Below are 11,620 nucleotides of genomic sequence, written 5' to 3'. Positions count from 1 at the left end.
TCAGACCTAAAAACCCAGTTTACAAATATCCCAGGAACTAAAGCACACTGGTGCTGTTACTGCCTGGTCAGCACTTTGGATTTTGGGAAAGAGCTAGGAGAGCAAACAGGAGCATGAAAAAGGCACAGAAACACGTTTCTGCGTGTGATAGATCATTCTTTTGAACGTGATCCTTCTTTTGAAATGGGCTCCCTTACAGCAAACAGGCAAATGAGGAGCCATTTTTCTGCATTAAAACCACAGCATTGCTCAATTATCCCTCACACGACGGTGGCAGCGCCGGCATCAATGCCCGGGCGGTTTTGCAGGAGCCAAACTCTCCTCTAATACAGGTAATTATGTTAACTAACATTTCTGGGAAGCGGTGGCCAGGAGCAGGAACAGCCTAATGCTCCAAAAATCGAAGTTTTACCTCCATAACTGGGGCAAAGGGCTCTGCAGGGAGATTACAGCTGTAACCAGTGGAACTGTCTGCAGAATCTCTCAAGTCAGGCTCCTTTATCAGCAGAAAAAGCCACTTCCTTGCCCTGTGTCCGTAGGATAATTGAGAGGCAACACTGACAAACAAGACTGGAATCCTCCAGGCTGCTTCTACCACAGTCCCTTCTACACCTGAGGGTGCAAGACACTGCTCAGGTCACCCAGAAGCTTGTGGAACGTTTGTAACCTCCCAGCTGAGCTTCACAAAAGCCCAGGTAGCAAAAGCCCTTCCACTTATGGCAGGAAAATGTTCTCCCCCTTTTGCAACTGCATCAACTTAAGCAAGAAGAGCATTGTGTGGTGATTTTAGATTGGATAAATTCCAGCAACTATTGAAATAAAAATTCATTGCTAATTGAAATAAAAATCAGCTAAACAGGATGTGCTGATAAACACTGAGCACCAGCCAAACTCTCACTATTGCTTTGCATAAGCCCATAGAAATAATTTTAAAATAAACACCTGGCAAGCTCCCAGCTTGTACCAACTTCTTTCTACAACTAGTGGAAATGGGATTGTCTGGAAAGCACAGTGCTGGATTTTAGGGGTTGCTCATGTGGGGCATGAATTATTTGAATCAGACCCATTAGTTTTGGTTTCTGAGGTTTCTGAGCAGTCAGACATCAGCACCTCCATTGTCCCCACGTCAGGTGATCGCCGCAGTGGTGTTTGACTTCACACTCAGACCACAACAGGGCAGAGTTGAACTGCCAAGGACAGGGACAGTCAAGTTGAACTGCCAAGAGCAGGGACAGTCGTGTGCTGGGAGCCAGAGGGAGATCCCAAAAGGGCAAACCAGGTCAGATTCCCAGTGGCTTTCTGAAAATCCAAACCATTAGATCCTCCAGGGGGGTGAAGCCCTGGCCTCACCCAAGTGTCCAGCCCCTGGGATAAGGGAGGCTGGATCTGTGCCCCTTCCTCGAAGCAATGTCACAAGTGCCACCCTTCGGCGTTGCTGGCAGGGAGCTCCAGCGAGTGTAAACTGAGCTGCTGGCTGATTTAGTTCAGGAGAAATGTCAAGCAAGGCTCACACAGTGCTAAAAAAAGCCATTGGGAAGTAGGACCTCATCCCCAAGAAGATCGAGTCTGAGGTGGGACAGAGCAGCCACCAGCTGAGGCTCCTGCACAGCGGGTACTGTCCTCGGTCAGGAGGGGAGAGCAAAGCTGAGCTTCCAGGGAGGAGCAGGCAGGACCCTCGGGAGTGTTTCCATGGTCAGCTCAGAGCTGTGCTTGGAGAGGAGGAAGAGCTGGAGAGGAGGAAGGGGTGCCCTGCACCCAGCTCCCCTTGGGACCTTCTCCCACGCGGGTGCCGAGCCACCCCGGCGGAGCTACGGGAGAGAAAACACGTGGGACAAAGGCACATAACCCAATTTTGGGGCCGCTGGGAACACACCTGGCCGGGGCCGAGCTCGGCAGGGTTGGGAGCCGAGCGATTCCCGGCGGAGCAGCAGGGAGTGGGATCCAGCAGCCCCAGCACCGCCCGCAGGCAAAGCAGCACCTTGTGGCACCGTGATGTCACCCAGGTCCCCGTGCTCGTGTAAACAGGGCTGGAGTGGGGCAGAGGGACTCCGCACTTCCTCCTGAGCTGGGCTGCGCTGAGCTGGGCTCTGCCTGCAAGGTAAGGCTGCTTTTAAACTCTCTCCTTGCATCTAGAACCACCTCAATGCGCCCGTGCTGCTCCCTGCAAAATCCTCCCTCTCCTCGGGCTTTTCCTTGGGGCTTGGCTCTTGACAGGAGCAGATTAGTGGCACTTTGAGTCTTGCAACATCAGCAGCCGCTGTCCTGGTGTGCCAGCCCTCTGTGTGAACACATGGAGAAGTTGAAACAGCGGCTGCTGGCGCTGGAGAAAGCAAAATGTTAAGCGTGGGCAATTAGAGGTGCTCCAGCTCTCCTCCAGCATCATTAATAGGCACAGTTACAGTTTCCTTCTCTTGCCTGATTTCTCGGGGAATATATTGTATTTAAAAGTCATTCTCTGCAATAAGAGCAACTTGCAAATCTATTTTTTTCCAATGGTGATTTGTATTGCCATAAAAAAACCTACGGGCTGCCTGTTTTGTGCCACCCAACCCTCTGTGACTGAGCTGCAGCAGGAGGAAATTATTAATAGTCAGGGGACACGATATGACAAAAATAGCAAGATTGCTTGGGCAGGCATTTGTTAATGAGAATCCTGAGGTGGTTTTAATTCATAATTCAAACTGCAGTCACTGCTCTGGATTAAAACTTAACAGACTGAAGTTTTAAGCTGTAATTTGTAGAAGGTGGTTTTTTTGCAGTTTTTGCTTTCACTTGCACCAGCAGCTCAGCTCTGCTGGGAGCCCAGCAAAGCAGCACGTGTGGGTTTGGTGCTCACAGACAGGATTCATGGTGGGTGGCCCCTGAGTGTGACATTTCTTCAAGTGAATGGAGAGGGAATCCCATGGAATGGGGGTCAGGATGTCAGCCTGCAGGAGAGGGTTCCTCAGCAGGCTGGAGCAGGAGCCGCACAGGGAAAGAGGGATTTTTGTTCTAGGACATGTTTTTTAGTGTCAAGTGAAAGTGCTGGGACTTTGGCTCCAGTTCCAACATCCCCAGCCACAGGAATTACATCCATGATGCAAATCCCTGCACAGGACAGCCCTTGCCCAGCCTGGGAGGAGCTGCAGCTGCTGCAGGAGGGAGAGTTGCACTGGTGCTGCAAAATGAAAATTTCTCAGAAAACCCAGATCTGCTCTTTTTCTGTGAAGAAAAAGTCCCTTTAACTGCTGAATGTTCCACTCCGAGGGCAGAGGTTTCGCCTCGTTGCAAGTGCAGTGGGTCAGTCACAGCCCTGCTGGGAGGGCAGAGATATTTGTGTCCTCATCAAATCCATCAACCTCTCTGCTCATGGCCGTCTCAGAAAGATCCAGCACTCTGGAGCGACATTCCTGTGCTTCTCAGTCCTTTCCAAGGAACACATTTTTCCTAGGAACACATTTTTCCTAGAAATGCCATCGTTATTTTCAAAAGATCCAGCAATAACATGCACACTTATTGTGTCCTTTTTGCAACAGCCTCAGAAATACAGACTAACAAAAATGTAAAAAGTAGTAGTTAGATGGTGTATTTGTTTATCACCAATTTTTTTTTTAATTTCATATTCTGAGGGCACTGTTGCAGTAGGAGCTGTCTCTGCAACATGTAAATCAGCACTGATAAAATCTGATGGAACTTCTCAGCCTTCTACAGCCTTTGCTGCACACACACATAATGCAGAGAAGGACTTTGCTTTCTTGACTGCTCTGGAAACCTCATTTTAAGGCACTGAGTGGTATTTCTGTGTGTCTGCTTTTGTGCAGAGGTGGGAGGATTAGGGCATGGTGTAGGATTGAACTTCAGTCTCAGCAGAAGTGGGAGGAAGGGCAGAAATGCAGTAATTTTGTGGTCCCCTGTGCATATGTCTGGGAGCATTTTGTCTAAAGAGATGGTTTAATCTGGTTATATTTTTCTGGCTTTGTAGTGAAGTCATTCATGCTGAGGCTGATGAGCCAGCAGACACCACCCCTGTGTGCACTAACTGTGTTAATGCCTTAGCTCTGCCAGCCAGGTCACCCTGCTCAGCCCCTTCCCTTCAGTGCCTGCCCCGAGTTCCCTGAATGCAGAGAGGGATTCTGACTCCAGGGAAATCCCTCTCCTGTTCACAGTCCCTATGTTATATTTGCTTGGAGTGGTGGGTCTGGGACATCACCTGCATTCCCACAGGGTGGGTTTTGTAGCCTCTTGGCTCCAAGGTTCACCTCAGCTCCATGGTCTCCATCAAAGTGCAGCTTTCCAGGGCTCTTCTACCTGTAAATAGAATCATTGAATCGTTTAGTTTGGAAAAGACCTGTAAGATCAACAGCAGAGATGGCACCAGCAATGGGACCACTCCTGGGAGCATTTTCCCCCTAATATCAGCTATTCAGCAACACAAGACGTTTTCAATTTGGTGTCACTCTAGAAGATAACAACACTCACACTGCCACCTCTGCCACTCAGACAGCACTTGGGGGTTAGAAGTGTAGCTTAAAGAGGGCAAAGAAATGAAATCTTGATTAACTCTGACACCTTGTGGACAATTAGCAAAAGGAGGTGATGGACGAGGGGGAGCCTCCCCACGCTGTGGGGTGTGCTCAGCCCTGGGCTGCTCCCTGTGCCTGGGCATGGTTTGCTGTCAGCAGAGAGTGATGGCTGAGCTCTGGTGTCATCCTCGTGTCACAGAGACACATCCTGGACACGCTGGTTTACCCCAAACAGCCCGTTCAGAGCCCAGTTTGAGTCAGCACCAATGCCCCGATCGCTGGCGCTGCGCTCTGGTCACACGGGATGTAAATAAGGACTAACTGTAGCTGAGGACCTCAGTGAGCAACTGGCTGATGTGACTCACTGGAGTGAAGAACATGCACCCATGGCCAGCATTTAAATATAAACCTGGCCTTAAAATACAGTGTTTTGCAAATGTCCCTGATCCTCCGTGGTTTCAGTGGCCAGCGAGCAGTTGGGTTTGGAGGAGCACCAGGCAGTCAGTCACAGCTCGACATCCAAGGGAAACCAGGCAGAAAATGACACTGAAAATGGCTCTTTAATGGCTTCTTAGCAAAGTGGGAGATCACCTAAGGGACAGTAACTGGGTGTGGAGAGCAGTGCTCTTACCAGAGACAAGGGCAGCAGATGGCCCCATCCAGCTGGAGCTGCAAAACCAGATGGAAATGAAACATCCCGAGCCCCAGAAATTCCCAGTACTGCCAGGAAATGGGATGTAACCCACATTTACCATTCTGAGAAGCAACAGCCTGAGGGAACGCCCCAGTGCTCAGCTCCATGCCCTGCCACTCCCTGTCTCAGCGTCCTGAACACCAGGACAGAGAGTGGGAGGCCTCCAGTGTTGCTTCTCAGACTGGTGGAGACAAATCCATGAGCCAGCTGCATCTTTCCACCGTGTTTCCAGCACCATTTGAGCCTCTTCCCTCTTCATGGGCCTGTTATGGTGTTGTGAGAGGAGCAAGGCTGTGGTGTCCTGGGATGGGGCAGCTGGGGAGCATGAACATCTTGTCCCAGAGCTGCCTTGTGGAGAGGGTTGTTGGGAATGAACTGGAGGGATAAAACCAGCTCTGAGGCCTCCAGCAGCTGTGCCATCTTGGAGGAGGAAGGGGACTAGACAGAGAGTTTCTCAACTGCAGCACTTCTGTGATGTTTGGTGCAGCTGAAGGTGCAGGAGATAAAAATGCAGACCTTGCTTTTTGAAGGCATGAAAGAGAGGTTGAAAAAAAAAAGCAAGAATCTGTCTGGGGAGCCCACAGGAGCAGTGTCACTGTTGGTATCAGCCAGAGCCAGGGCACCCATGGTGAGGGTGGCTGTGTCCCATGGGGACCTTGACATCTCTGGGCTTTCTGGGGCCTGAATCCCAACCCTTCCATGGCAGCCTGGAGCAGTGTCTGTATGAGCTGCCAAATCCAAGCACCTCAAGACTAACAACCTGAAAAAACAGCTACTGATGTTCTGTGCCACTGAGAGCTCCAAACTCAACCCTTTTTTTGAAGCATGAAGGAAAATACCTTAGTAACGGGGTAGGAGTTACTAATATGTACCTACAGAGACAGTTCTTCTGGCAAATGCCCCTTGCCAGTGGTGCAGGAAGTGAGTCAGAAGCAGTGAATCAGTGTCTGCAGTGCCACATGAAATAGGAAGCTGATATTCAGTTTTAACTGTTATATTAACACAGGAGGGAATCACTGTAATGAGAATTATAACCCTGGCAGGAAAACCCCGGCAAAACCAAACTTCTTCTGCCTGTGTTGCCTTCCTGAAAACAAGTTACACAACTTACTGGTCCCAGTTCCAAAAGCTGACAAGACAAAGGTGGCCCAACAGTTCAACATGTGGTGTTTCACCAACACAGTTGTGCCCAACAGAGCCCAGCGTAGACCTGAAAGTGTCCAGGGCCAGGCTGGACAGAGCTTGGAGCAACCTGATCTAGTGAAAGGTCTCCCTGTCCCTGGTAGGGAGGTGGAATGAGATGGCCCCTAAGGTCCCTTCCAACCCAAATCATTCCATGGTTCCATGACTCAGTGGTCGTCACCCACATTCTGATCTCTGGGCAGTGTGATTGCTCACACACAGAGGTTGGGCTATGGCCCACCTTTCACCCCTGATACCCAGAGACCTAACCACAGGTGACCTCGAGGAGGTGGCCAAAAGGACAGGCAGCTTCTCATGCTGCTCTATGACCAGTATAGTACAGCTTCACCCGTGCTTGTGGGACTGACACACCAGGAATGGTTCCCAGTTCTGTGGGAACAGTGGGACCTCCGAAAGGGCAGCTCTGAAGAAGGTAGCAGAATGCTTTGTACAGACAACAATTCCAAACCTCTACTTTGCACTGAACAGTCAAACAGGAAAGGCAAACATGAGTATTGACACCTCTCTCAGTGTCTTTGCCTTTACATCCCATTTTTGTTCCTGACAGGAATGACCCACCTGCCCCACACCACCACAGACACTTCCAGCAGCCCAGTCATGATCCAGAGCAACCAGTCCTGCTCCAGTGACAACATCACGTTCAAGTCCACCCTGTACGCCACCACCTACACCCTCATCTTCATCCCCGGGCTCCTGGCCAACAGCGCTGCCCTGTGGGTCCTGTGCCGCTTCATCAGCAGGAAGAGCAAAGCCATCATCTTCATGATCAACCTGGCCGTGGCCGACCTGGCCCACGTGCTCTCGCTGCCCCTGAGAATATACTACTACATCAACCACACCTGGCCTTTTGGGAGCTTCCTCTGCCTGCTGTGCTTCTACCTGAAGTACCTCAACATGTACGCCAGCATCTGCTTCCTCACCTGCATCAGCATCCAGCGCTACTTCTTCCTGTACCAGCCCTTCAAGGCCAAGGACTGGAAGCGGCGCTACGATGTGGCCATCAGCGCCGTGGTCTGGCTCTTCGTGGGGGTGGCCTGCCTGCCCTTCCCCATCATGAGGGGCTACGGGCTGGCCAACAACAGCCACACCTGCTTCGCCGACCTCCAGGTGCGGCCCATCCGAAGCAGCGTGGCCACGGTGCTGATGACGGGCATGGCCGAGCTCTTCGGCTTCGTGGGCCCGCTCGTCATCATCTTGTTCTGCACCTGGAAGACAAAGAACTCCCTCCGGGGCTTCCACATCCCGCAGGAGAACAGCGGCGAGAGGCGCAAGGCCCAGCGGATGGTTTCCATGTGTGCCGTGGTGTTCTGCGTGTGTTTTGCCCCCTACCACATCAACTTCTTCTTCTACATGTTGGTGAAAGAGAACGTCATCACCGACTGCTTCCTGAGCACCATCACGCTCTACACACAACCCTTCTGCTTAAGCCTCGCCAGTCTGGACTGCTGCCTGGATCCCATCATCTATTTCTTCATGACTTCGGAGTTCCAGGACCAGATATCCAGGCACAGCAGCATGGCCATCAGGAGCCGGCTCATGAGCAAGGAGAGCGGCTCGTCGGTTAAGGAGTGACAGGAAAGCCAGCTGAAAAAAACTCAGATATTTCATAGGAGGTCTGGGACTGTTCTGGGATACTCAACTACCAACTGCATTGTGGAAGATCCTGCCAGTGCAGGGGAGTTTTGTGGCAGTGAAAATCTTTGATACACAGAAGATAAAACTCTGTCTATGACCATGTGTTGGGATCTGATGAGCGACCCAGCTGGTGTGACCCTCTCCACCCCTGGGCCACCCACGCCTGACCTGGCTGGACTAGAAAACATACAGGAGGGGGAGACAAAGCTTTTGCTAGGAAGCGATGGAAAAGTCCCAGAGGCTTTTCTTCTATTTTCCCAGCTCCATGGCTCTAGGATGAAGCCAAAGACAGTGCCACATCCATACACTGACATCTGCTGAAGTGTCTTCTCTGGGACAACCACATAAGAACATAAAAATGGCCAGTAATCATAAGAGACAACTGGGGCTGTGGACAGGTGGAGGCTCCAGCCCACTCCTGGCTTTGTGTGCATCCCACTGCTCACCACCTCTGCTTCACCTTTCCCACACTCACCTTCCCACCCCCCTCCTCCATTTCCTCCTCACCCACCTCTGTTTGCTCCTTAATTGCTGACACATCCTATAACTTGTACCTACAGCTGGTGCAAGACCCCCTGAAAGACAAGTCTCCTCCAGCATCCCAGAGAGTGGCACCTTCCCTTGCTCTGAGTGACTTTCTTCCCCTCCAAGCTGCCCCTGTTGGCAAGGGGGGCATCAGGACATGTTCTTCACCTTTGGACCCCGAGGGACAGGACCACGGTGGTCCTGCCATTCGTGCAGGTGGATTTATTGATGGTGGTGGTACCACTCAGGTCCTCACTCTCTTCTTTGTGGGGCTTCTTGGGTCAGAGGTGCCTGAGGTGAGTCTGCCCCATAAAACCTCAGCTCAACAGGTTCAATCGATGCAGCTTTTTAAAAAAGAAAGAGGTCCTTGCCAAGGTGATTCCACTAACAGAGCACAGGCTAAGTGCATAAATTATTGTGGGTTTTTTCCGCCAGCTCCTCTCATGATCCTAATGTTTACATTTTTATGTAGCTGTGCAAAGCAGTGAAAGGGAGGATGTCATTTACCCCTTACATTACATTAGTGACAGCTCTTCAGCCAAGCCCACCCATGGTGGAACTTCCAGGGTATCCTTGTGATACCTGGGAGTTGATTTGGCTGAACACAGGCACCAATCTGTTGCCTTTGAAAGCCTACATATTTTCAAGAGAATGTGTACAATTTGTACAATGTGCAGTTTTGCAACAGAAAATATCTTACATGTTGCTGCAAAACCAGCAGAACGACCAGAAACACTTGCTAAGTGTATTTTAAATCTTACCACTCAATTCCACTGAGTTACATTTGAACTCAGCCAAATATTTTCTGTATGTTATGTTTTCCCACTTCTCTGTTTTACAAAACAAATGGGGGAAAGCAAACAGTAGCCAGGTTTAAACAACCGTTTCACTGGGGTTGCTCTAAAAGGTGGTGGCACACTGACTAAGCACAATAAGCTCCCGTAGTTCTCCTCCCACGTATGAGAAGATGACTGTGGGCTGCAGTAGCATGAACTGGATCCTGCACTGGGGTCGATGGAAATGTTTTCTGTGATGTAACTGGCAGTTTGGGATGCTGGTGACACCCAGAAATGTTTGCACACTGCAAGTAGTCCCTTCACAAAGGGGTTGATGCTCAGGTACAGAGTTAACCAAAATAAAATTGTTCTCAATTCAGCAGTTTCTCATAAGCTACACTCTGTATGATGTCAGTGAAGGAGACTTTAGTTTTGATGGTTGTTTTGAGGGTTTTTATAGACCTTGCTCGGCTGGCACGTGACTGGGAGCTGTTTCCTGTCATTTCTTTCTCGTACGATCCTCCCTTGATCAGGTGAAAACAAGTCAAAGGCATCATTACGGGAACTCTGTAGCTTGTTCTATGTTTTTCTTCCCAGGAACTGATGCTTTAAAAAATAAACACAGTTTTGCAAACATCAGCTGCATTTCATAGCTTTCACTGGTATCTGGAAAACTCTGTGACATCAGCTCGTCCTTGGATCGAGGAGGTCAAATGATGGAGCACATCAACTTTTATAGATTTCTTGCTTGCCCACAGAGAGGTTTTCACTCTCACTAGTGTTTGTTTATTTATTTATTTAAATCTACCACACTCACATTGAATTTAGAAGCTCCCCAGTTCCAGCCACTCGAGTCGTGTCACTGTGACGTGCAGGTGACCAGACAACTTGCTCTGAAGGTCTCTTGTGGGGTGTGGGAGAGTGCCCTGGTTTGGGCTGGGACAGAGCTGACACTGTTCAGGTGCCAGATGGGGTTGAACCATGAGAGAAAGTCAGCCAGGATGGTCATGAGGGTGAACTGGCCTAGAGAGCAACAACTCGAAGCAAAACGAGGTCAAGGAGAACTTGGAGTTTTCTGAAAGCACCTAAGAAAGCAAAGATGATCAGTTTGGCCTCCACAAACCCAGATGTGAAATCCAAAGGTTAGTTCAGGTTCTCCAAGGCCTCAGTGTGTGTCTCAAGAGAAGAACAGACAAATCCAGAGTTCTGTTGAGGAGAACAGTATTTCAGGTGCCCTCAGGGCTGCTTGGGGCTTGATCTGACACAGGACCTGAGCTGCAGGTGCTGGTTTATCTGCCAGTGCTCTCAAACATTCAAAGGCACAACATGCCCTGCTCCAGTTCCTGTAATTCACCCCATTTCCTGTGACCAGAAAACATGCTTATTATTTTGACAAGAGGAGACACAATTTCATGATGTTGCTCCTGGATTATCTCTTGTGCTGGTCCCACTGCCCAGACTCACCAGCTATGAAAAGGCATCTTCATCCTTCTTGGGCAGACAAAAAAAGTGTTTCAACAGAGAGGCAGAATTTAACCAGATCAAAAGGTTGGGAACAGCACAATGCCAGGAATGTGAAGGGTGGATCTGAAGGGCTCGTGGTGCTGGGGGATCTTTGTGTCCAGACTGATCCTGAAGGGAACTGCTCAAGGTGGAAACATGGTGAGGTCTCCAAGCCTCCTGCACTGACACAGTGCATGACCCCATGGCACAACCCTGGGCAAAACCACAGCATGACCTGTTCTTTTCCTCTAGAACATGAGCCATTCACCTGTTAGCAAAAGAAAATGTGTTTTCTGTGATGCCACCCCATTTTAACCACTATCAGAGGTCTGGTATCCTGCTTGAAAGAGCCCTCCTGTGCACAACAGCAAATGTTTTGGGGAAGAACCCCTGTGGGATTTAATGCCTTTCTGCAGCCTCAGGTTCTGAGCTGCAGGATCTTGTGAGCACCCCAGCTTCATTTGCTTCCCTTAAATGAAATTACTCGCTCTCTGCACAGAGAAAAACCAAAATATGCTGTAAATGCAGGATAACAGCTCAACAACCCAAAAATACGAAACTGCTTCATTTCATTTAAAAGATTTTGGGGATGGCTGGTGCATTTTAACCAAAAATGCCGGTATGTGGATTAGACAAGGGCTTAGCCCAAAAAGTAAGGGAGTGATTGACAATTATTTGCTGCACAAATAAATCCAAGCTTCCCCAAAATGCTGCCCCTGTAGAGAGAACTGTGCAGGGCTGAGGGGGACTCACCAGCCCCACAGGCCACATGCCAATGGCTC

The 11,620-nt window shown here is 49.8% G+C and overlaps 1 protein-coding gene across 1 annotated transcript; it reads left to right on the top strand.

The window, feature by feature from the left end:
- Nucleotides 1-1,969: 1,969 nt before the first annotated feature.
- Nucleotides 1,970-9,974, top strand: LOC108499380 (putative P2Y purinoceptor 10). The gene is made up of 2 exons (XM_017819134.1): nt 1,970-2,098; nt 6,947-9,974. The coding sequence occupies exon 2, from the start codon at nt 6,949-6,951 to the stop codon at nt 7,969-7,971; it is 1,023 nt and encodes a 340-aa protein (XP_017674623.1). The 5' UTR covers nt 1,970-2,098; nt 6,947-6,948; the 3' UTR covers nt 7,972-9,974.
- The last annotated feature ends 1,646 nt before the right edge of the window (nt 9,975-11,620 follow it).

Source organism: Lepidothrix coronata, unplaced genomic scaffold (genome assembly GCF_001604755.1).
Source record: "Lepidothrix coronata isolate B3197 unplaced genomic scaffold, Lepidothrix_coronata-1.0 Scaffold73, whole genome shotgun sequence".
Classification (NCBI taxonomy): domain Eukaryota; kingdom Metazoa; phylum Chordata; class Aves; order Passeriformes; family Pipridae; genus Lepidothrix; species Lepidothrix coronata.
This window is presented reverse-complemented; position numbering and strand designations above follow the sequence as displayed.

Coding starts and splice junctions, on each gene's coding strand:
- LOC108499380 (XM_017819134.1), top strand. CDS start 6,949: ATGACCCACCTGCCCCACACCACCACAGACACTTCCAGCAGCCCAGTC.